The sequence below is a fragment of the Amblyomma mixtum genome, chromosome 2 (genome assembly GCF_055824585.1).
Source record: "Amblyomma mixtum isolate Tamu chromosome 2, ASM5582458v1, whole genome shotgun sequence".
NCBI classification, from domain to species: domain Eukaryota; kingdom Metazoa; phylum Arthropoda; class Arachnida; order Ixodida; family Ixodidae; genus Amblyomma; species Amblyomma mixtum.
The window spans coordinates 74,474,479-74,500,711 of NC_143013.1; the positions used below are offsets into that span (position 1 = coordinate 74,474,479).

Here is a 26,233-nt window from a genome sequence, read left to right on the forward strand (position 1 = left end):
GGAAACAGACCAAGGTGGAGAATGACAGGCTGGCGACAGCCTCCAGCAGCAGTGCTTGCCTGACTGAAAAGGAGCAGGAGCACAGAAGGAGAGACAGGGAAGAAAGCAAGACAACACAGTTAAGGACAGGAAGAACAGCATTACACGAAGGTGGAAATTGCGACTAGCTCGGAGCAAGCTGTCCCCAGACCTGCACCGCTACAGCATAGACACAGGCGACAAGCTCGGAGCCTGGGCCCAATCACTCACCCTGCAAAATCGTCAAAGTTCTCCACAAGCTCCGAGCTGGCTGAGCATCCGCTTGTGCACCTGATGTTTGGCCGCCGCCGGTCAAGCCGTTTCTCGGGGAAGTGCTTGGAAATGTAGCCCAGGTTGTACAGTTGCTGCTGTGCAGTCACGGGCAGCGTGATCACAGATTTCGGAGGCTCCTCCTGCAAGGGGTCACATGTTCTTTTCGGTTTTTATTCCGCGAAAATTTGGTGGACTCTTTCTTTTTTTTTGCCGAGTATTATTTTCTACGAATGAATTACTGACTATTTGGTGATTTAATATGGCAATTCAGTGTGACCAAAAGTCACTTCTAGTCAATCTTGTCATTTCTGTCGGCATGAACATTCGTTTGCCAGTACTAATTAACATACAATTTACCTGTAGTTTTGCACTTCGAGGTGCACTTGTAGAAGGAATTGCTTTCATCATAAAAAAAAGTAATGCAAGGCATCCGGCAGACAAGAACACAAGAGGAAATTTACTTCCAAGAACTTAGGTTGACAAGCTTTCTCAGGGTTGTCGTACTAGTTTGAGAGAGAGCTAGGGCGGGGCAACATGGATCTGCATGTTGATGGCAGCAATGAAACTGTGGCTCAGTTGTCGCGAACACAGTGCTTTTCAAGACGGCCATGGATGGTTTCGTGTCAGTGTCCTAGATGCAGTTTCTCAAACGACTTATCCAATTAACTGCTCTAAGCAGGTGATGATAATGTCGAACACACAGTGCTTAACTAGCAGGTGGTGATGAGGTGGTGCTTCCTGGTCTGCACAGGCATGCAAGCTGGTGGAAAAATGCCTCAAATCGCACAACTGTGTGGTTCAACAATACCACCTTCACATCACACCCCTGGCTTTCCTACTTTGTTCATTTTCAACCTTAACTGAGAGTAACTTGTACTCAACAGCCAGCTAGGTATGCCTTTCATGCCAAGAATACCGACTATTTTCGGTTAAAACTGAATTTTATAAACTCAACTCGGCATACTCTCCATTTTTTTTAAACCAAAAATTTAACCCCCAGTCATACGGAAATCGAAACGCATGACAAAATTGCAGATCAGTTGCCTGGAGTAGCAAAGGCTCTGCAGTGACAATCACAGGACACGGTCTGTCAAAAGTTCTTCCCATATAATTCGAAGGTGTGGGCCTCAGTGGAATAGCAGCTCCAGGTTGTCGACAAGTAAAATAAAAGGCCATGTCTGAAGCTATGTAACACAGGGATTGCCTAGACCACATGCGAGATCTTTCATACTGACAACAAAACAGCGCAACAAGGATGCACGCACCCAACCAGAACTGCCTGTTGACACCGAGACAGCTCAGGTCCAAACAGTTTGGTACAGCTTTCTGTTGGCACCATTGTTTTGAGAGGTAAAAAAGCCTTACCAAGGTCTCGACAAGCAGACAAGGCAGTCCACTGGTCGAGCATAACATTAAATTAAACAAGACTAAGGATTGAACCTCGCTCAATATTTGGCTTTAACACAGCGTCGGTACCAACCTAACAAATGTTTGCCGCATCTAGTGTCAGAAACCAGAAAATATTGCTCTTTCTGGATGTCAAAACAACTTTCTGGCAACAGCTGCAGAAAGAGGGGCAGAGCTCACCTCGGTCTGCATGGGGGTCTCGGCCGCCGCCTGAGTTGCCTCACTGCCACTGTTCTCCCCATCAGCGTAGGAACTGCAGAGCTGAACCTGCTCAGCTAGCCTAGCATTGCGCAGGCTGCGCGCATGCTGCTCAGACTCCGTCAGCTCCGACGTGGCCGGCATGTTGGCCCGGATGAAGAGCACTGGAGTCTTGGGGGCAATCCGCTTCAACTCGTACAGGTCAGCAAGCTCCTGCAGGTAGGTGAGAAGATGCCACATGTGAGGCTTGCCTTGGATTACGCTGGCTATACCAGTGCAAAGAGCTTAGAAAAGAAAAAAACAAAGATAGTCACCTTCTCAGTGAAGGCTTCCTCTGCAAACGCATACAGCAGCAGCGGGGTGCAGCCGTCAGTGGCTCGTCGATAAGTCTGCTCGAACGAGAGGCTGTCGTTGCAAGGTGTGGCCACAACATGAACTTCATCACGAAGAAGCGAGTGCTTCATGCGGATCTCCAGAGCAGCAGCACTGAGCGCTGGGTCCTTGCGGGCCTCGCCCTGGAAAAACAGCAGACGTTGTTTTATTAAAGCCACATTACCTATGCTGCAGACTGCTGCGATGCTCTTCGGTTAATTTAAACAAAACTGGGTCATTTCACAGGACTCTTCAGCCACTTATGCTCAGATTAAAGCTGTTTTTGAAGACGTAAAGCATCACTGCACAACTGTTGAAAACAACTTATCTGGTTGGTTGGTTTATGGGGTTTAACGTCCCAAAGCGACTAAGGCTATGAGAGACGATGTAGTGGAGGGCTCCGGAAATTTTGACCACCTGGGGTTCTTTAACGTGCACTGACATCGCACAGTACACGGGCCTCTAGAATTTCTCCTCCAAAGAAATTCCAGCCGCCGCCGCCGGGATCGAACCCGCGTCTTTTGGGTCAGCAGCCGAGCACCATAACCGCTGAGCCACCGCGGCGGTAACAACTTCTCTGAATATTCCACGCAAGCATGATGAAACCTTATCAGCAAGTAATCGCTCACTATGAAAGTGGCAAGCTCACTGTGAGAAAGCCCTACCTATTTACTAAGTACAGCACACGTCAGCTGTGTACGACAACTTGTAGTGAGAAGGTAACCCACTTCACAGGCCTCTACCCGGCACCTTTAACTATGCTGCAGAGAGCTCCTCAAGGAATGTTTCGACATGGCAACAAACACACGAGGAAATGCACAACTAGTCTACAAAGAAGTTCAATAGGTACACATATGCTAGAACGAAGATGACCGGTGAAAACAAAATGGTCCAAGCAAGTAGTCCCTCCCAGGAACAACCAATACAGGCCTCCAGTAAAGTTTTAACGGCTAAAGTGGGCGAATATTTGTTTTGCAAATGGAGCCAATCAAGAAAAAATTCAGGGGGCACTTTGGCTCTCTAAAGTGCTGCAAGGCGAAAGCATTTCCTGGCGCACTGTTTGTTTTTATTTACTTTTTATTTTTCATATTTTTGCTCCTTTTCTTGTTCTTGTTTTTTATTTTTATTTTCATATCTTATTTTATTTTTTATTTTTATTTCCGTTTCTTGACTTTATTCCTTTTATTTATTTATGAAACCTATGCATTCACTAGATGCGCCTTTATTCATGCTGGAACCTTGAGCCTTCGTGGCGGAGTGGTAGCGTCTCCTCTTCAAATGACAAAGGCCCTGGTTCGATTCCCATCCTCGGCGCAGTTTCTTTTTAAGCAGTGACGCCGAGAAGCGGACAAATCTCCCGACGCGTCTGCCGACACGGCTGCCGACACTCCTGCCGACGCGTCTGTCGACACGGCTGCCGACGCATCTGCTAACGACAGTATGAGGCATTAAAGGCTTTCGCCTTAAAAAAAGAAAAGGAGTCTGAGCACTGTTCTACTCACCTCCACTTCAAGGTCAGCGCGTGGTATGGTCCTCCAGGGCTGGTCGTATGCTGCCAGGTGCTCCACGAGCTCGAGACTGTTGGGTAAAGCCAGGCTAATCTCTGTCTGGTTGCCTGCAGAAAAGCGAACCTGTGGGGATATAGTGAAATGACACCTCCATTACAGCCTGCAAGGGCCTTCTTTAAGATGCCAAGAGTACTCCAGCAAGACGGCGTCTACTCGAAAATGCGATATTTTCTTTTTATCCTAGATAAGCTGCATAGAGCAACTAGCTTCAAAGACACTCACTAGCTTGTAACTGTAGCCTAAGAGAAACTCGAGCAGGTCAAGCTGATTGCACTGCACACTAGTAAAGCTTAAAGGTGACATTACCAGTATCAACAACATAGCAACAGTTTTTCCATGAGCTACACATGAAATAATAGCAACACACAATTTCTAAATTTTTCATAACATGTACAGACAGAACTAGACCGATCAGTTTTTCTTGCAGACTGTCGTCACCTTCAACAAACCATGGCTGCCACCCCAGTCTTCATTTGATAACTGAAGATCATAATATCACAATGTGCAAACATTTCAACACAAGACATGGGTGTCTTTTAGCAGTGAAAGAACTTGTCAACTGTGAAAAGAGTAACCTACTAGAGGTACTCTCAAACTGCTTGTGGCTACTTGTAAATTGTGAGGTTTAACTTCCCTGGGCTATGAGGGATGCTGAAGAGGAGGCCCCTGTATTAATTCAGGCCACTTTGGGGTCCTTTAACAAGCTGACATCATATAGCACATGGAAATTTTGAGCTTACTGAGCCACCACAGCGAGTTTCTTGAAGCTCTGTGCAACTTCATTGATCAAGCATGAGCAAATGCATGAGACTAATGCCTGCACCCTGCGACAGCCCTTATTACGCTTAGCAACATTCAGCTCTTCTTTCTCTTTAACGGTAGAAGACAAAAGAGGAAAGATGAAAAGATATAAACAATAAAGAGTAGGGGATGCAGTGACAAGCACGGTAGAAAAGAATAAGCATTATGCAACAATCGCCGAACTAGTCAAGTCAGAGGTACTGAGACGAAGCAGACATGGTACCCTGCCACTAACCATTCTCCAGGTGAGCTGGCTCTCGTCACCCACAGGTGATGTGACTGGCAGCACAGACTGGCCGAAGAGCTCGTTCACCACCCGAGCCTTGGCCCAACAGCTGTGGCCAAGCACCACCAGGGCTACAGGCTGGGTGACCACGCTTGAAATGAACTGGTCATCCGTCTCTGTCAGCCGCAGTTGTGCCAGCTGGTCTGCAAGCAGTCGGGAGGAGTGAAAGCATGAGGCGGCATTGCCAAATGAACACTGGGGGCTTTCTGCCGGTGTGGAACAAACTGAGTTTGCAAGGCCACAACTGCACCACACTATATCTCCACCCAGCAATACTTGCCTGAAAGCTCACAAAAGCAGAACTGGACAGAGCTGAAGGCACTGCATTGGAGTGCTGAATATGTCATGAATCGCTTTACCTGCCTTCATTATGGTCTACAGCATGCCACTTAGGGATCAAGAACAGCATGAGCCGAAGTTTTGATTTTACTACTCAGCTTACGGTTAGGTAAGCTGCTTCAAGCTTGGCAACAGCAGTGTCATCAGAAACACATTTTACGATTTGTACAAAAGTAGCTGGAACAAGGGGATAACTGGTATTAGCCAACATTTTGAAGCAGTGCAATAAATCACTCAGTGAGACCACATTTCCTTTATCCATTACTGGATTATGCTGCACCTCTGGCCAGAACCCACCAAGAGAAGCATGATTGTTCTTTAGTGGAATATGTCAGCTATGGCACACAAAAGGACAACATCAAAAATGAAACTATAGTAAAAGCACGTCCTGAACAGAAACAGAAATGCACCCATATGAGCCACAGATATATTCAGGACCTGTGCAGCAACAGCTCTAAAGGAACAAAACGGAATGAATAGTTTGCTTGAACTCTGCCGTGACACAATGATAGCTAAAAAAAAAAAAATTCTAAGGACGATTACGATACTTCCTAATGCGAAATTTGAACACAGCTGCATAGGTGTCTAAGGCTCTGCAGGGTCATTGTCTTGCTTTGCTGGGTCAGCACGTCTGGTGATATTAGTTAGATGGTGCTATTAGTTGATGAATGCACAACATGCGAGAATGTGCATATTAGTTCAACAGCAGTCTTAGTCGAAGACTATGGCAATGTACAATGCACAGAATGAGAGTGTGGCAGTTAAAGACGAGGTTTGATCGGCTGTTACAACAGCCTAGTGATCTCAGTCTCAGTAGGCCTTTGCTTTGCTGGATTGCCCACATGTAAGGCAACAATATTAGTTCGATAGTAGTATTAGTTGACGAAGACGATGATGTGCCAGACTTCCAATTATTGCCGATGCTTTCACACCACAAGCTGTGTCAACAAGCACTATACCAGCGTGGCAATAATTAAATTCAGGGTTGAGCACGGCACAAGTGAGGCCTTGCGCAGGGCAGTTTTCACAATTTGCTCCCGCTAGAATTCATGTAAGCTTGCAGCATCTCAACGCAATACGCTTTACTATTCTCTAAACACTTCTAACATGTTGCAAACTCAAATGATCAGTGAATAGCGATTCCGAGCAAGTGTACAATATCAGACAACCCAATATAAGATATATCAGACCATATGACAGCCACTGCTGCTTGCTCCTATTGCGTACATTTGCACAATTGATGTAGTAGCTACATTTAAGTATATTAGCAATTGATGACCCTAACAACGCTATATTGGATGGAGCATACACGGGGTGTTGAGCAATGGACAAGCCTTGTTCATCTCACAGGCACGAGTCCATAAAATGCCTTCATGGAGCTCTGGCAGTGTGTTTACATTGTTTTCAATTTTTGAATGTGAGTAGGAAATAAATGATATTGTTTATATTTTTGATCACCAAAGTCAGCACAGAGTTGCACTCAGAGTGCTGTGGACTGACAAGGGGAAAATCTACCATTAATTTTTTGATAAGCACTCCTCTGCATATTGACAAAAATTAAGAATAATGGATGGCTACCGGTAACATACGGAGTGCCAAAGTACACAGTGTCACAGCTGCATGTTAAACTTTGGCTACTGGTAACATACGGAGTGCCAAAGTACACAATGTCACAGCTGCATTGGCTACTGGTAACATACGGAGTGCCAAAGTACACAATGTCACAGCTGCATTGGCTACTGGTAACATACGCAGTGCCAAAGTACACAATGTCACAGCTGCATGCTAAACTTTGGCTACTGGTAACATGTGGAGTACCAAAGTACACAATGTCACAGCTGCATGTTAAACTTTGGCTACTGGTAACATACAGAGTGCCAAAGTACACAATGTCACAGCTGCATGTTAAACTTTCGGTCAGAAACTTTTTGGTGCTCCAGAAATTTCACAACAGAATTTGAGTGGGATATGTGCACTCAAACTACTTTCGCAGTAAAGAAAATACATCTTATATTACATTAAAAATTTTTCAAAAATTTATAGTAACAGAAACTTCATATCCATTCATTCAAAAAGGAAGCACAACATGTAAAAACACGTCCCTCGTCCATCCTACGTTGCATACGCATCTTGATCACGCACAGCCTTCAGCCACGTGGGTGCATACAGGACAAACTTTCGAGCTGTCATGCACAGACTCTGGCCAGAACTGGGGATCGCCGCTACCGGCCAGCGGGTGCCGACTATTCGGCACGCATTTCTTATCTAATCAAGGCGGAGCCCACTAACGCAGCCTGTTGTACCCTGGGGTGCCAGATCTTGGATTAGACAGGGGCAAGCCAGATAAAAAGAAGCCGGGGCTGCCCCGATCACATAGCAGGGACCAGTTTGCGCCAACCAGTTCCAACAAGAGCAAATATGCTAATATCCCGTTACGCCGGAGCAAGCAAAAATACCAAAAACAATCAAGACAGCTCAGCAAGCGTCGCCGCCTTGTATGCTCGGAGCAGAAAGTCACGGACGGCACAGCAAACAGCAACGCAGCAGTAAGGCCACTTGTCACGCAAGCTTTTCTCATTGTTCTTTTTCTCCCTTTCTCTCTTTCTCGCACACCTCCACAAACGACAGACACTTAGCTAGCACGCGGTGTTCTACGGTACGGTCGGAGGCACGATCAAGCGCGAAGCACGCCGAAAGGGCTAAAGTTTCGCAATTTTGACGCAAGCGCAGCAGGTGCGGCAGATTTAAGAGCAAGCTGTTATCGCGGAAATAGAAAGGCAGCAATATACCGCACGTCGAAAGCATGTGCACGAGCAATAGCTACGGGAATTGTGACGCACTGAAACGGTATACCGCGCCTGGCTAGGAGCTAACTGAAACGATGCACAAACCGAACAGGGATGCCGCGTAGTGTTCGACTTTACCAAAAGCTCGGCGCCCACAGTAGGCCGCTCCGTGCGTGGTCCACACGCTTTTGTGAGCGCTCGAGAAGAGAGCGGCCGCTACGTAGTACTTACCAGCCTGCGGAGCGCGTTGGCCGAACTCGTGACATTTATTACGGACGATGTTTGGGTGGCAAGGCGCGACTTTCGTCCGCCTATGTTTTCAAATAGAGCGGGTTGTAAAAAGAATGAGCGGGAGCGCTGTCAACGTGCGCGCGATAACGGTTTATGACGAGGAAACTAGGCAAGCGTCTGAAGGAACAAGTGCGCGAAATACCTAAACGAGGAAGCGAAAATAAAAGTTGACTAGAAAGAAAAAAACGCTGCATGACGCGGCTACGCTTCACGCACGCATCGCACGTGCAACAGGTGATTGGTCGGTCACGGGGAAACGTCAGCGCGACTAACGGCTAATAATAATAATAAAAAACGCATCCTACGATCCTTAAGCCACGAAAATCAAGGCGTCAGAGAATATCCGCTAAATGACACCACAAGAACACTGTAGTAGTAATCTGCGTACGCGCTGCAGCGTTGTTTAACGGCCGAAAAACGAAGCACAGCAACGAGTCACCTGAAAAGTTAGCAGGTGGGGCAGGGTGCTGCGAGCATTGCTTCACTCACCTTCGCTGAAATAGCCGCACTTCGCGATGTCGTCGAGTGAAGCTTTCGTGTCCCTCCATATTCGCCGCAGGTACTTGCTGTTCTTCGCGAACTTGCCGAACTCGCCGGGCAAATTGGCCGACATCCTCTTCCTACGGCCTGATCTCTTCATTTGCACTCGTAGTTGGGGACGGCCACCGAGAAAAACTTTCGAGCCGCACGGCCTCCTCCTCGCACAGCTGAGCGATAAGCCTAACTTCCCTTACGTCACACAGGAAGCGGAGGCGTCATGAGTGGCTGCCACGTGACCTGCGCACAAAAACGAAACCGAATCTGTCAGAGATCGTTGTCTGCTGGCTCGCTTGCCACCGCGCGCACGCGCGCGCACGCTTCGGCGGCATTTTTTTTTTATGACGTGCTTTTTATTTTGCTTAGTCTCATATTCTTTCTTTCTCTTTCCTCCCTCCAGCGTGAAGCTTATTCCTCTTTTAGACAGTTGCGGGAAAGAAAAAAAAGTGCGCAGAAAATGAGCGCGTTTTTCGCGTTGATATCACGCCGGTTTGTTCCGCTCAGTTGCGGAACGTGCCACGCGACGTACGAGTTGGCGTGTTGTGAAACCTCCGGGGGCAAGGCAAATTTTCCCTCTAAAGCATAGGAAGTAATCTTTTTTCAGTGTTCTGGTATTTCTATTCTATCAGTGGTATGAAAGCTACCACAGGAACCATGTCGTACGCTGTCCCAGTTGTTTTATGACGAGAAGTTAAAAACCGAGAACATACTTGCCTGAGCAGCGACAACTGGTTATCCCGTGTGGTGACCATCGTGGAGTGTACTACGCAGTTTTACAAAATGAACGGAGGAGTCCATTCGCTGCGTGCAACTTCTACGCGGTCAAGGGAAGGAAAATATCGCTGGACAGTTAAAAACACCCTGTCAGAAGAAGACGACATCCGTGAAGGGAAGAGGTGTCTCAAAGGGATCTATTGTTGCGACGTTGGCTATGACATTTACAAGCAAACGCAGGAAAAATTGTGCCGTAAAGAAGGAAATACTTGGGATGAGAGCAGAAAATGCATGTGCGTGAAAAGGCAGAGGTAATATGTGGTAGTACAGAGCCGACTAACCTACAGGAATTCCTGTTCATTTGTTGCCAGCTGCGCGCAGAGGACGCAAGCGCGCTGCGTGCAGCCTGGCGACTTTCGCGCGAGGCTCGATCGCTCATTTCCCGCGCCGCGCACAGGCTCCAGGTTTCCCCGAAAACCGTCTACCCACGAATAACACCGGCATTGTCCCTCTCAGTTTCAGTATTTGCCCCCTCTCGCATATACCCCTCATTATTGTTCCCAATCCATTGTTGGCGGATGCGGCGCGCGAACTCTCGCAGTCCTGTGCAGATGGAGCAAAATAAAGGATGGTTTTACAGAGAAGTTAGCGCCATAAAGCAGCAGCGGCAGCAGCAGGCGTAGCAGTTGCGGCCGGCGCTTGGCGCACGCATATGCGCGCACTGCGCTCTAGTATAGACGTCACACCCACGTACGCAGCCGCAGAAGCGCGGTGTCGCGCGACCGCTTCTTCAGGCGCGGCACGAAGCGCGAGCCTCGGTGGCACCGCGAAACAGCTGTGCCGGACGCCGCAACGTCTTTTCCGCCCTTGAAAAAAAGGGAGGAGAGAGAGCGCAAGCGGTGGCCACGGCGGCCATGTGCGTTGCGTGTGTTGTGCGACCGGTTGGACAATGGGGCACGCTGTAGCGCGCAGCAGTCGCGGCAGTCACGGCGCACGTTGTGGGGTAAGGAGGTCGGTGGGAGGGATGCGAGTTCCAGCGAGGCACCGGCTCGTCTCGCGTTGTCGAGGACGCAGCCGCGGTTGGGAGCATTCCGCCCGGCGCTCCCGCCCGAGTCACGGCCGTCCTAGTCTCCGCCGTCACCGACATCCGCGCCGTCGTCGTCGCTCGCTTGGTCACTCGTGGCCGGTCGCCAGCCGTGACTCGGAGGCGCTCGGCTCCGCTGGGAGACTGCGCGATCGTGCGCCGCCGCATAGTCGCATGCTTTATTGCGGCGGCGTAGGCGCGTAGGTGCTTTCAGTGCGAAAGCACTTTTAGCAGGTGCGTGTCTACATGTGTGAAGCCTCTGAGTAGCTAATGTAACTGGCTCACTCGGTCAATGGACACCTCAATCGCTCTGCGAATAGTCGGTGGTGTCGACCTGCAAGCTGAGGCAGCTGTGCGCCTTTCCTTTCCTCAAAACCAGCGGAAGGTTGACTCCGTTTGATATTGAGGAAAGGAAAGGCGCATACCAGGCTCCCTGGGTGAGTGGACACCTCAGTCGCGCTTTGAGGTACAGTCTTTGCCAAAAGTAACCAGGCTGCATCAAAACGTTCTTTGAAAATAAGGACACGGGTTCTCGTTACCATACAGAGATTTGAGCTTGAGGGCTGGCATAATAGCTTTAAAGCGTGCAGCCTGGTTACTTATGGCAAGGACTGTACATGGCGGAGTGCATGTAAGGACCGGTCCCTTACGGGCTGATCAAGCATAATAAATGTAATTAATAAATAATAAATAAGCATCTCTTGTATAGCAAAATAATGTCTTCACCACCACCACCTGCAAAAAACCGTCCTTTCGGGCATAATTCATGCTTAGCAATCCTAAACCACCAGCCATTTTTAAAGCGAAAACATTACTATTCCCATTATTAGAAATGCCGGCGGCGTGTGTGTACTGGCAGATATGATACAAAAAATCCCAGCGATGGCAAGAAAAATATGGCGGCGCCATCAAGCGACCGTATGACGCACACAGCAAGCAGAGTACCGCCACTTCAGACAATCCTATACTTGTCGTTCGTCTACATATACTCTCCACTAGCTGACCTCCATGCGACGCCACTTTCTCCGACAAAATTCGCACCAAAATTATACGCAACCGTTCGTCGCAAAGTGTTTCGGGTGGTGTCATCGAATTTTTAAGCAATAAACGCCTATATATGGGCGTAGACGGGGTGTTAATGGCGCAGCATCAACTCGAGTCATAAAGCGCCGGCATATGGCGATATTAGTTAATTATGGGTGTTTACAGTAAGGTGTAAAGCGAGATTTTGAAGTATATATCGTCGCAAGCAGGTTGCCCCTTTTTAACTGGTACAAGCTTTTCAGAAGCGCTTAGCCTTTATCTTTTTGATGTCAGGTTTCCTATATGCGTTTTCTTAAATTTCGAACACGAAAGCCTTTTTCTGACTCGCATAGGGTAGGCAGTTTGTTACGCAGTGGCATCCGAGCAGGCCAATGCAGAAATTCCTCCCAGTCGTGCCGCAGTTTCGAACTCTGCCTGCGGTATTCTCTATTTCACCACGTAGTAGCGCAGATGCCCACGCGAACCAGGTGCATTTATCCGCTTTTCATTAATTCTACCTGCTTGTTTTCCTGCATGGAAACAACCTTTGATGCAGTCACAACTGGCATTCGCATGTACTTTACTGCCCTTCGGTTTCCGTCCATAGCATGACGTATATCATGAGGAATGTTCCACGTTTCGCGCTCTTTAGCAATCACTGTCAACCATGCTGGAGTGATACACAAATTTCGTCGAATCACAGCATTTTGGCACCGCCAAAGAAGGACTCCAGACACCAGTGTGCGAAAAAAAATTTCGAAAGGCAGTGTGAAGGAAAAAAAAAGTGGTAGGGGGTTTAACGTAGTTATACTGAGTATAGCCGTGCGAAAGCAGAAATTCATTCAATTGGAGAGGACATTTAAGCTCCTCCTTAACGGTATGACGTGATAGCTTTGGTGGATTAAGTCTCATATATGCAGAACTGGTGATTCTATAATTAACTTCATAGATCGCGGCGAGTTTTCATATCACTGTATCAGCGCAGTGGCGCAGCGGTTAAGCGATTCAACACTGCACTGGCAGGTAGCTTTTTCTGTCACAGCCACCGGTAGGGACTGTGTGACCCATGTTACTCTTCCCAAGCAACCTCTTGCGCACAAGACAAGACGTGATAACAAGATTCTTGCTCGCGGTTGGTACGTCTGGAGTCGTGCTTTCGCACTTATGAAAGAAAAAAAAAATTGTCGCATTTCAGAAAGCAATGCACTGCCGTCTGCCACATAACTTCTCATCTTCACTCTCCCCCTGTTTCTTTCTTTTACCGATCCTCTATAGTATGCAGTAGGCTGTAGCAGGCTAGGGACATGCTACTGCGCCCGACCTCTCTTTCCACCCTTCTTCATTTTGCAGATTCCTCTCTATCGCTCGCACATGACATTCGGACAACTTGGAAAGCTCCTGTAAAGCTGGATTTCCTGCATGGTACGGGACGCTCCCGAAATGCGCGTTTCGCTCCATTACACACCAGACGTGAAGTGGCATATCGCCATTGTGCGAAGCTGAGGAGTGGAAACTAAACTAAATCACCAAGCAACACCCCCAGGCCAGTGTAGGAAATGTCAGGAGTCTTTTGAAACCGAAGAAAACAAACATTGCTGTTATTGTTTCCTCAGAGAGCGAAAGTAATTGAAGCATTTAAGACCGTGCGTCATTTTACAGGATAAAATATATATGACGTCCTGCAGATGGGAGCCAAACCCACGACCTCCGCATGTCGGCGCCGGCTTCGTCGGCGTCATTGACCGTGAGCGAAAAATCCCTAGAGAAGCAACCTATGAGGCAGCTGGCCCACCCAGGTCACGTGACCCTGTGACGTCATCACAACCTGCCCACCGGAATGTGAGCAAACTGCGCACAGTGGCAGGTGTGATAGTTAAATTAATTATTGGTCGTTACGGCCGGTGCATGAGCTAGAGACCATGTGCACCAGCTAGAGTAGGCTTGTGCATGAGCTTGAGTGAGTATCTGAATATGCTTGACATGATCTTTGCGCTAGCTTGAGGCAATTTTCGTACACGCTTGAGACAATCTCTACACAAGCTTGCTACAATTTACTAACAAGCTTTCGAGTGAATTCGACTTCGACTGAAATTTCGACTGAAGGTCCCCGCACGAGCAAGCTACAATCTTTGCAAGAGCTAGCTACAGCCTTTGCAGAAGCTTCAGACAACCTTTGGAGAAGCTTCCTACAATCTCTGCACAAGCTTCAAACAATCTGCGCACATGATTGTGGCATTTGATGCAACAATCTCTGCACAAGCTTCAGACAATCTGCGCACATGATTGTGACATTTAATGCAATATCTTGAGAGGGCCTGCACGAGAACGAGGTATAGCTTTACGCAAGGCTTTGTCAATTTTTGCAAGAACTTCCATAAATATTTGCATAAGCTTGCGAATATTTATGCACAACACTGAGGCAATCTGCTCACGAGCAAACAGACCCTCTGCAAAGGCTTCAGACAGTTTCTGTACGGCGTTGAGAGAGTCTCTGCACGGGTCTAAGATAATCTTTGGACACGCTAGCTACAACCTTTGCACAAGGTTGCGACATTCTATGCACGAACTCGAGACAGTTTGTGTCCTATTTTGAGAGAGCCTGCATGAGCGTGAGGTAACCTAGCTTGCAACAATCTCTACACAAGCTTGCGACATTCGATGGTCAAGCTCGAGACAGCTTTTGTATGACCAATCCCTACACGATTTCAACATAATCTTTCTGCGAGCTTTGTCCTGCATAGGCGCTAAAGGTGTGTGCTGCCGCCTGTATCAGGGAGCCAAGGCCTAGTCAGGCCTACCGCTTTTTGCTTTGGCTTCCCCTTTCATTTTGAAAGAAAATAAACACCAAACCAAACCAAACAATATTTGTTCAAGCTCCAGGCAGTTTAATTCAGACAGCCGTATGCCAATCTGCGCGAGTTTCCGACGATTTATGCACGTGCTCGAGACGGCCTTTGAACGAGTTCCAGACAGCATATATATGCACATGCTTGCCGGGATCTCTGCATGGGCATGCTACGAATTGTGCACGTTACCAGTGTATCAGTGATGTTCCAAGCTGTAATATAAAATTCCCTCATTTAGACTCGAAAACACAAATTTTAGGCCCTTTCTCTCAGAACCAATTCAGAAAATCGAGTCAACTTCGGTACTGAAAATTTCCTGAAACTCGGTACAAATTCTCTTTTCGCATATTTTTACCTCTCAGGTTCCCTGAAAAATGTAGCATTTCCCGAATAGAATACCACTCCGGTGTTTTGCAAAACTAAAAACCATTGACGCATACTCATTGGACTATTGATTTTGCCTTACGAGAATATAGATAGTTACCTAAGCTAAGATCTCACTCACTTTCCAGCATCACCGCCGCGAGCACTCTAGCTGCAGCTGGCCGACATCTTTCTAAATTTTTTCCTGCCTTTTCGGAATTTTCGTGTTAGCCTGCGAGTATAGTCTCGTAAGATTTTGAGTAATTTTGTTTTGACTTACCAGGATCGTTGGATTCACTTGTGACCTTTGGATTTGCTTGCCATGATTTTTGCATTGTCTTACCGGGACCTTTGCCACAAATTTGACCTTTTGATTTGGAGATTATTGCAAAGTGCGCATCTGCTCCTTTGCGACTCCCTCCAGTGGCATTTCTTCAGGCTGACATTTGAGCATTCTTTTTAGGACATCTGAACTTGCTACTGAACATAGTTGGGGTGCGTTAGAACGGGAGTCTCACAAATACCATTTATACATTTTGCATTTAAGCTGCTGCTTCGTACTTAACGCGACTTGAGCAGCGACAGATTTTTGTGCACAGGCAGTGAGACGGAAATGCATGGATGACTCATCTAGGACAAGGAATAAAGACTAGGGAAGCACTCACTGATTTTTTCTTTCCTATACTGCAAACGATGAACAAGTCTTTTTTTTCCGGCGCACTGGGGCTCAATTTCGACCAGATTGTTTAGATCGAGCAGTGGAAACGAAGTTACTGAACTGAAGCACTCTTCGTTTTCAGTTCCAAACACCAGCTAAATATTAATAAAAAAAGAGAGCCTTAGAGACGTGGCGTCTATGTGTGAGGCGAACAGGACCATGACCTCTCCTGAGCTAAAGCTAACGCACACAAGGGGCAAGGCCTTCACAGAGTGTACGATTGTTCGTTTCATGTACTAAAGAACTTTACCCCCTATTTTGTCACGCATCATCGTACACACCAAGAGGCAAACAGATCAACAAGTGGGTTACTGTTTCAAGCTCGTCGCGACGAAAGACTGGGACCGATTGGTGGCGCGAACGTGATAAATCGCCGGACAACACGCCGGCAGCATCGCGTATCACAACTCTGTCTCTACCCTCCCAATCTGTTGCGTCTGTCTGGCGCTCCCCCCCCTCTCCGTTCGAGCTGTCATGTCATGTGGGTCGGTGCCTGCTAGCTGAGGGTCAGTCAAAGCCGGTCCGCTACATACTACACTGGCTTCACAATTGTAGGTGGCTGGTATACGATATTTGAGCCAAGTAGACCCGTTGGTGCAGCTCAGAGAAAGACCCTGACACCGGCTCACCATAACCTTTCCTTTTATATTTGCGTGAAAACAACAAAAAACACGCACCGCTAAGAACAACGCCATTTGCTCGAACTAACGAATTGGGCACGCAAACTGACCTAGACTGCAAATATGACACAACATGTAGCAAGCAGTAGTGTCTCGCCCTCTGTAAAATAAAATGGACTGCTGAGTAGCGCAAATGAGCTGCAAGCGTCGCTATCGGGGACCGGAAAGATTAAAAAAAAAGGAGGCGAAGAGGCCACATCTCCGCTTGATTGCTACTTTTATGCCATGGACTCGCCTGTTGGAAAACATGCCCTCGCGCTTCGTGGAAAGGCCGCCGAACTTGCACGCTTGCGTTACGGTCCGAAATACTTGAAAAGAAGCGATCGCGAGCAGACTAGTCAGTGACGCACAAGCTTAGCGCAGAAACCCATACGCCGCATCCGCTGTAAATTACATGGTTCTACATAAGGCCCTCTGTATGCGACTGGGGACGTTGTTGTGTTAGCGGTTGAGCTTATCATGCACCAAACACGAGGTTAAAATGCCGGTTGGTCGCATTAAAGGAGCTAAATGTCTTCAAGCTGTTAGAGTTTGCTTAAAACATCTTCTGCCACCAGAAACCTAGACGGTTGACAAATCTCTAATCGCATTGTTTCCTAAAGCACACGAGGGTGAAAAGTAATATATTTGCCCCTCTCTCCCCCCCCCCCCCCCCCCAAAAAAAAAAAAAAAAAAAAGCTGTGAAATGCATTATTCATAGCTCTTAAGGATTTTGTGCATGGGACTAAAATGCCGTTTGCTGTGGCCACGTCGCTCCATACTTCAATGCAAAAATGCCATCGGTGTCTACAATATTTCGGTTCGCTAATGATCGGCTTTAAAGACCAGCTGGAGTTGATATCTGTCTTTACTATCCTACTTGACCTGCGATTATTTTCTTAATTTACCCTCTTTTAGTTCTTACAATCTTGGCGGGGTATACATTTCGTTTCATACGGCCGAGGACGATGAGGCTGAAAAGTTACTTTTAATATGACAAAATTTTTGTCGGTCTTCTTTAGAACGCCAACACGTTAAATAATTGTACTAAATATTAAGTCTTGATACTTGGTTAGCTTGATCTATCAACTTGGCAAGTGTATTTCATAGCTCAAGTGAAGCGAGGAGACGTCAAACTCGCACACCAACTATATGTGGTTTATTGGTTTATTGGGGTTTAACGTCCCAAAGCGGCATAGGCTATGAGAGACGCCGTAGCGGAGGACTCTAGAAATTTAGACCACCTGGCGTTCTTTAATGTGCAATGACATCGCACAGTACACGGGTCTCTAGAATTTCGCCTCCATCGAAATTCGACCGCCGCGGCCGGGATCGAACCCGCGTCTTTCGTGTCAGCAACCGAGCGCCATAACCACTGAGCCACCGCGGCGGATCTCTCCCTCTCTCTCACTCTCTCCTAGGGCCTGATAGCACGAACGTGGACATTCAGCTTCTCCGTATCACAGGCTCGAGGTGAAAAACTGAGCAACGCTATGCAACAGCCGCGCACACACCATGAGAAGTCTCAGGACTCGAAGTTCGCGCCGTATGCTTTCTAAAGAGCCCTTAAAGCAGATTCGTGCGTTGCTATGAGAGTTCATTGCGTCAGCCGCACAACTAATCTCTTCGGGCAAAAAGATAGCGAAACGCTGCCTTCGGAGAGCTCTCCGTCGTTTATTTATGCTGCACTGAAGGGGGGAATAGCACAGAGGAGCACAGCGCCCGAAGTGAGCTGAGCATGAACAGAGAAGCAGCGTCCTCAGAAAAAAATTGCGTAGGCCTTCAACTTACTAATAATAAAAGCTGGACTTGAAAAGCATGGGGCCTCCAGCGAAGTAGGCGAAAAATGCACAGCACGCCGATGTGATTTTACACGGGAACTGCCGGGAACAGTCGCCAGGAGGTCGGGATATAATAAAAAGAGGCTGAAAGATTGCACCAAAATATACTGCTTACCTAGAGATTTACCCTTTGCCGCCTCAGGCGGTGCTTTTCAACGTTCTAGAGCCGCATTTGGTTTCCAAATCCCACTCTACTTCGTACACGTAAACAGTAGACGTGCGTGGTTTTGAAAAACCACAAAGTGCCACTTTCACAAAGGGTTCATTGTGAACATAGAGCACTGTTAGTGAAACGCTTTCAGCAAAGACGCAGTGGGATAGCGTCGTGCCCTACGAGGTGAAACGCGTATCGCGATATTTCCGATGGCACACAAGTTTATAAAGAGCAAGTTTCCTCACTAAGAACCGTCTCACACAGAGCATGTCGACAGCACGCGGCCGAAACAATGGGTTCGTCTTTCGATATATCAACAGGACGCGTGGCTCTTCTGGAGCGTGCTTTGGCTAACACCGCGTGTGGGCTGAAGACCTTAGCTACTAGATGGGAAACTAAGCGAAGACTAAGTACGCCTCCGCCCAAACCTTGCAGCTTTCACGCGGTAGCAATGACGCACCCTGCGACGTTGATACTTGCGCATGGTGCAGTCATTAGTCATCAAAATCGGGCCGGAAAATGGCAGGTGTTGGGGAAGCACTTGACGCAACGACTTTCGCGCAAATAGCTTAACGTTTGCTCGAAATCTGTCATTCTTTGAGAGGAGTGCTGCGAGCCTTAAGAACGCCCTCACATCTACGGGTACACGAAGCAAACGCAGTACCAGCTGCACGTGGAACTGTTGGCCAAGGCAGTAATTTTGCAGCAGACTCTCACAAGCTAAGCCTAAGAAGAAAAAGGATGACGAAGGAAGAAGTCACTTAAGGTTTAGGACCACTGCCTAAAGTGTAATTTCTGACTCTGTCGTGGTGGACTTCGCCTTAATGCTCACAATTATTGGAGCGAAAATAACGCACACTAATTCTTTGTTTATTTTTCTTTATGCTTCTCGGACACGAGTCACCGAGATACACCAGGGAGCATCATCTTTTTACTGACGACACCCGTGACTTCTGTTAGTAAATTCTGCCAATGCCAGTGCTGAGTCAGTACTCGGGCTCGCAAGCACCACGCATGCGCGGAATCCCAGTCCGAGACCTCCAAGCATGCGCAGTGGTTTAGAGCTTGTGCCGATGTGAGGTAAGGTGCGCTGCATTTTTATGAAAACATGCCAAGCATAGCAAATGGAATCCCGCGTCAGCTAAGCTTTGTATAATTACGCAGCACTCTGCACTTTGGAAACCGGCCTAAAGTTCAGCCACACTGTGTAGGAAGTGCGCAGAAAGCTAAGATGCAACACATATTTATGAGCGGCAAAATAGAAAATTAAAGTTGCATGGAAAGTAGTAAAAGTGAAACGTGACGCAGCTGTACGAAATACCATCTGACGGACGTTATGTTGCAAACAAAAAGTTTCTGCAGTGTGCCAGAGCCGAAAGGCCAGAGTGATTTTGGAGGGTATGTGCATAACATACATGTCCTGCTATTCTCAGGGGCTGTGCGCTGGAATCATTTCGTCGGTGCACCACCGGTAGAGGATTCCTTAGTCGGCTATGCGATTTCCCTCAACCCCAGTGTCAGGGACTCAAATGATATCATGGCAGAGACCGTTGTCCGAGGGTTCACGAACCGGAGGGCGGGTTTGCCGGTCGAACCCTTCAGCACGCCAGAATCTTACGGGGAGGCAATGAAGGCGTTGTTGGGAGCGCGCAAGAAGTACTCGGCTCCGGCGGATATCCTCAACAGAGAGCAGGCCACCACGCTCAGACTACAAACAGACACCTACCCAAGCAGAGCCATGTATCATAAAATGTGGCCGAACAGATACGCGAAAGAGTGCGTGTGGTGTGGGGGCTACGCCACAACGTACCACGCCACCTGGGGCTGTGAAAAAAGCCCTTTACTACCAAAGGTAAATAGCAATAGTCTAGAGCAGTGGGAGGCCCTCCTGGCTGACTCCGACCCGAGCACACAGCTTATGCTGGTGACGAGGGCCAAGGCAGCGGCGGAGGCCAACGGGATCCTGGACTAGGGAAGACCGACCACTGAAGCTCCACATCTATCTATCCCCATCCCCCTACTCCCTAACTCCCTAACTCTTCCTTTTGTGACAATAAATGTTTTTACTACTACTACTTAGTCGGCTGCAATTTTCCAACGATTGAGCAAGGATTAGTTCTCAAGCAGACAAAACATAGGCTTTCAAGCACACCAAACTATCAGCTGATTTTGTACGCAGTTGTTTATGTGGTATCGCACAGAACGAACTTCTAAAGCATTCAGTACATGCAAGATTTATTTCAGGCACAGTGATACAACGAAACACAGTTCGCGGACGTCTTTTTGTGAGATGAGTTATTTCGGATTTTCTCAGAACTATTGAATTTGACAGCCGTTTTCTTGGCAAGAGGTAGGTGCACATCATGTTTCAGTGTACGTCTGGAAGATGTTCGGTACATTTGAATTTTTTTTAAATGTAAGCTAATTCGTCATGCTGTGCAGCCATGAAAAGCTCTGTGGCAGTTTGTTCTGCACCCCAGTTAACTGACTTTCAGTGGAAGTTGGACACAGAAATGTTGGCCCAGTACGCGAACATTCTGTCGACTCATTGTCTCACAAAAGAATGACATACACACGCCTCATTCACCTTGTCGCCTCTTCGAATGGTCCTGAGTTATCTGCGATTTTGCTCACACTGGCGCAACCACTGTGCCTTGAGATTATAGTTAGTTAACGAACAGAGGTTTTTGACCACATCGGAGATCATGTTTCTGTTGTTGATTTGTCACCGAACTTCGGCTGGGAACTGCGCTGCGTTATTATTGCCTCAGTAGTGCCGCCCTCCTACATAATTGCAGGGGCCGACGTATTGCTTACTTGCCACCACATGCGCACGCAGATGCAAGGCGATTAGACGGCTGTTAGAAAATTGAAATATATTCTTTCCATTAAATCATCAATTGCAGTCTGCTGCGGTGCCGCAGCTGCGAAAGCTACACAGTACTGAATTCTTAAGAGTGCCCCCTTCTTTATGAATTCCTTCGAGAGAGAGAGAATCTCCTTTATTCATTAAGGTCTCTCTCTCTCCTTCGCATATGTAACGCAGATTTTAGTTCGCGACACCAGCCATGTCAACCCGCCGCGGTGGCTCAGTGGTTACGGCGCTCGGCTGCTGACCCGAAAAGACGCGGGTTCGATCCCGGCCGCGGCAGCTGAATTTCGATGAAGGCGAAATTCTAGAGGCCCGTGTACTGTGCGATGTCATTGCACGTTAAAGAACCCCAGGTGGTCGAAATTTCCGGAGCCCTTCACTACGGCGTCCCTCATAGCTTGAGTTACTTCGGGACGTTAAACTCCAACAAACCAACAAACCAAACCAGCCACGTCAGTCCCTCGGAGCTGGTTAGATTAAGCGGTAAAATGTTCTAGAGCGAAACACAATGACCGGTTTTCGATCTTCTCGCGACTGTCATCTGTGTTTGCCCGTGGTAGAAGCCCGCGGTAGTTTAGCGTAGGCAGACACGGAGGGCTTGGCGACAGATGCACGCTGAACAGAATGGTGTGCGAGGGCGTAAATGCGCACTGTGCGTGATGGATGGCAAGAGGCTTGAGACTGTTTTTTACTTATGGCAGTTAAGGCCAGGTCACTGTCCTTACCAATGTCGTTCTGCCTCCACGGAGAAACAGATCAGTGATTAATTACTAATCATGGTTGAAAGTGGATGACGAACAAAGCGAAAAATGATGGCACCATTGTGTTCACTCGGAAATCGAAGGAAAAAAAATAAAAACGACGACATGAAGAGCACCAGAGTAAAAGCCTCGTCTCTTTAACAACAAAGAGCATTCTAGAGCATTCTAAAAACAAAGAGCATTCACAGAAATTCACGAATACGTTCTTATTCATTTACTTCTGAGAAGCAGCTTACTACTGTGCTCCACCCGAGAACCAACGACGTTATTCGAAAAGTGACAATGAATGAGTGAACAGGACCAAGCTTTCGCGTGATCCGTAACCATGACTTCAACTGCACATCTTGAAGGAAGGATCGTAGTTAAGCAAGACAATTCAATGGAAGGAAAATGATCTTAGAAATGGCAGAAGGGTGGGAGGAGAGGTGGTGAAGTAGCCATTTGCATGGGGGCACTTTTAAAGCCCAACATCGCTACAGCCTGAGAAATTTGCTCTGGACTTATAACTCCTGCGAGGCTACATCTGCCCGTTAGTAGTGCTTGTTGACGGAAAGGACAAGGATATGAAGACAAAGAAAAACTGGTCAGTTGTTCTGATACACTGATATACACTGATATGCACTTAAGAGGAAGCAGTCTGTGGACGCCTTGCAGGGGTTACCACTTTGTACGCAATGCAAAATTTTCATGGCATCGTTGTGCAGGGCTGCCAAATGAAAGTGCGCGAGACTGCGGACACTACATATCCATCAACCGAAGAGAACAGAATCCTTCATGAAAGAAAGCGACAGCTCGAAGACGAGACGATTAAGAGACGTGATAAAAGCGTTTCACCCTTCCGTTTTCATGCTGTTCTTTTCCGTTATGTCGAAACAACTAGCCCGTAGTAGCACCCTTGTCTTGCATGAAAAACTGCGCATAAAAAAGAAAGCGGTGTACGTGAAGGGTACCGCGATTGTTTACTGCCGACCAAACACCGTACGCGAAATGACATTTTCTTGCTGTCCTGCGATGCGTAATCGCAATCCGCCTTAGCTTCTCCGTTCATTCCTGACAGTAGATGAAGGAGAAATTCACCGTTACACCCTCTCCTTTCTTCCCACTGTCGAAGCAAACGCGCACAAGAAGAAGCAAATACCATACTGTCATGTAGGAAGACAATGGCTGCAGCTTTTTTAAGATAGCCCTATTTTTCGAACTTCGGCCCGCCTAATTTCTTTCTGTTCATTAACTTATAAATCTGGCTCTGTAGGAAAAAAATTCTCCCAATTCTCGCCCACTGAAGATGCCGTCGCCATCGCCAAAGCGCGCTTCACTGCCTTTGACAATGCTCACTTAACGACTTCGTGGACCAAATGTGCAGATCTAAGTGGTGTTGGGAATAACAAATATATTCCCTCCCCACCCCCCCCCCCACCCCCCCAAAAAAAAAAAAAAACTTCCGTGGCCACTAGCATTCCTCTCTTCAACAAAGGACTTTCAACTCAACTTGTACTGTAAACAGACTTATCAAACCACCACCCCATAAAAGAACCGACAAAGCACTCCCTCATCAGAACATGTTCTGATACTGCAGTACTGCAGTACTTAGCCACGGCCTTCTATGAAAAAACCAGTTAACCCTCGATCCTCAGTCCCCAGCAGCTGCGGAGCAACTGACCAAGGCGGCGGTGTTGTGACCGTACTTCGGACCACGTGGGCCCGATCAAGCAGCTACCGTGAACAATCAACAAGGCCGACAACCTCGCGACGACCATGGGAAGTGGGATGCTTGGAATGCCCCTCCGAGCCTCAGCGGATTAGTGTAGCAAGAATGTCAAGGGCCATTGTCAGCAGTAACCCCAGCGAAATTCCTTGAGCGAAGGCCGGGGACGCGCCGGAGGTATTGTCCGAGCGACCACAGCTGAGGCGACGTGCCGGCGCCGGTCACACTGGCGGATAATTGAAGAATTCTGTGTCCCCGACTCGCGTTCTGGGCAATCGGCGGGGAAGCAAGTTCATTCACCTGCTGGAGGACTTCGGGAGATTCCTTTCCCGCAGGGCTGGATGAGTCAGCATCTCCCCCTCTCATCGACCCAGCTGCGAGAGAGTGGAAAAACCCGCACCTGCCCAGCCGTGGGTGGTAACAAGAACGTCCCCTTCGGTCCATCCGATTGGACAGTGCTCGTCGACCATTATTCCCCAGCCAGGGATCTGGGGAAACCGAACGATATTTAACTCGGCCGTGAGTGTGGCCGGGAGAAGCCTGCTAGCTCCAGTCGACTACGGTTGACGAAGACGTTCCCCTTCCACTGAGAGCCATTCTCAGTCCCGCTCTATGTAAATAATGTAAATAATCATGTAACCATGTAAATACAGTTTTTTCCTTCACTTCCCCTACTCCCCGTCTCCGGCCCACGTTTACTTCCTCCTTCGGCAATGCGGCGGTGATCCTGGATCCGATGTCTGGTGGGACACGCTACTAGCACGGGAAAATATATCAGCGGTCAGACCTGTGACGCAGCGAAGAGCATCTCTGGCTCCGGACAGGCCGCCATTGGAAACTGAACTTGGCAACATTTAACACTAGAACATCATCCAGTTAGGCTAGCTTAGCAGTACTGTAAGGCAAGCGAGCAGGGGGCGGCAGAAAGTTGTGTGGGCAGATGAGATTAAGAAGTTTACGGGGATACAGTGGCCGCAACAGGCAAAGGACAGGGTTAATTGGAGAGACATGGGAGAAGCCTTTGCCCTGCAGTGGGCTTAGTCTTGCTGATGATGATGATGCTGATGATCCCGTGAAAGCGAAACAGTACTACGTGGAAAGCTGAATCCTTCAAACTCGTTGGCCTTGCTCAAGAGCTAGGTCATCATATCACGCTGTTTGTAGTTCTGCACTGTTCAGCATGGGCTGTACAATGGTATGGTAGCGCGCTGTGCAGCCTTCCATATAATGCTATCCAATTTTGCAGAACAGGGGCCTGTGCAGAGAGGAAAAAAATGAGCATACGCGATAGGTCATTCTTTCTTGTTTTTGTCAACCTCCACAAAAACTGTGGAATGCGTGCGCAAACGAGTTTGACAAACCTCGACTTCGAATCAAGCTCATGCGATGTGTCCTTGACAGAGAGACCCCGTAACGACCACAACGGATTCTGGACGCGTCGCGATTTCCGGCGTTTGCTGTCACGAATGATGCGATGAACACCTGCGACGCAATTGTCGCTACATGTTCCTTCCCTCAACTGTCAGCCTGCCATAAATTTTTCTTGGCTCACTGAAACAAAAACAGGTCGCAGTGATACGCGGCTAAAAATTGAATGAATAACAGACAAAAAAAGCAACGATAACAATGGCTTACGTAAACGTGGACATAAATCAAGTCTGCTTTACTATTTTTTTTTAAAAGAAACTGACGGCTGTTGGTTTACTAGAACCTCTCCGGTTACACATCTCTTTTCAGTTTAAGGCAACGTTGTTACATACGTAGATGCCTTTTCGATGTGCCGAAAAGACGGGAGATTCCGGGGCCGGATGAAAACAGCAAGCGACAGAAACCGGTGGTTTAACTGCCAAGCTCGATAAAAGTCACCAACGACTTTATAAGACGACTGACGCCTGATGCTTTATGGCGATAAATGGTGCCAATAACATGCTACAAAATTAGTGTGGTCAAGTGTGCTCAATGCTTTTACTTCGACAGCTACAGGTCGCATACGTAACGGCACTAAAGATAGATAAGCGGGAAGCACCTGTTTAAAAAGCCACATCTTTTGGCACGTTCCGCAACGCCACCGTTAACGGGGTTTGTTTGCCGGAGCGATATCACGCAAAGTCAGATATATTAAAACATGAAGATATAACACCGACCACAAAATAAAGTTTGGTTTAGGTTTGGTTTATGGGGTTTAACGTCCCAAAGCGACTAAGGCTATGAGAGACGCCGTAGTGGAGGGCTCCGGAAATTTCGACCACCTGGGGTTCTTTAACGTGCACTGACATCGCACAGTACACGGGCCTCGAATTTCTCCTCCAAAGAAATTCAGCCGCCGCGGCCGGGATCGAACCCGCGTCTTTTGGGCCAGCAGCCGAGCACCATAGCCACTGAGCCACCGCGGCGGGGACAAAATAAAGTAAAAAACAACACGGGAGCTGAAGCTTCTTGTTTTTTTTTTTTTGTTATTATTTATTTTCTGGTCGGCGTTCAATTTACTCGTTTTAGTAAGTTTGTACCGCACCAGACGAATTTAAGTCACTCTCGACTTCAAGGTCAGATAATCTGGATGAATTTCGATATCATCCAAAGGTTTTTATGTCATGCAAGGCTTCCAAAGGAATGATGC

At 47.7% G+C, this 26,233-nt stretch overlaps 1 protein-coding gene across 3 annotated transcripts in view; it reads right to left on the reverse strand.

The window, feature by feature from the left end:
- Nucleotides 1-26,233, reverse strand: part of LOC149359774 (dual serine/threonine and tyrosine protein kinase-like) — an 85,221-nt gene that overhangs the window by 12,211 nt on the left and 46,777 nt on the right. For all 3 annotated transcript variants that reach the window (XM_089571895.1, XM_089571894.1, XM_089571893.1), the window contains exons 2-7: nt 8,829-9,116; nt 4,873-5,066; nt 3,771-3,899; nt 2,211-2,411; nt 1,879-2,109; nt 250-431 (exon numbers count right to left, since the gene is read on the reverse strand). In XM_089571895.1, coding sequence (XP_089428021.1) covers nt 250-431; nt 1,879-2,109; nt 2,211-2,411; nt 3,771-3,899; nt 4,873-5,066; nt 8,829-8,979 — 1,088 coding nt within the window. In that variant the 5' untranslated portion in view covers nt 8,980-9,116. The remainder of the gene's footprint in view (nt 1-249; nt 432-1,878; nt 2,110-2,210; nt 2,412-3,770; nt 3,900-4,872; nt 5,067-8,828; nt 9,117-26,233) is intronic.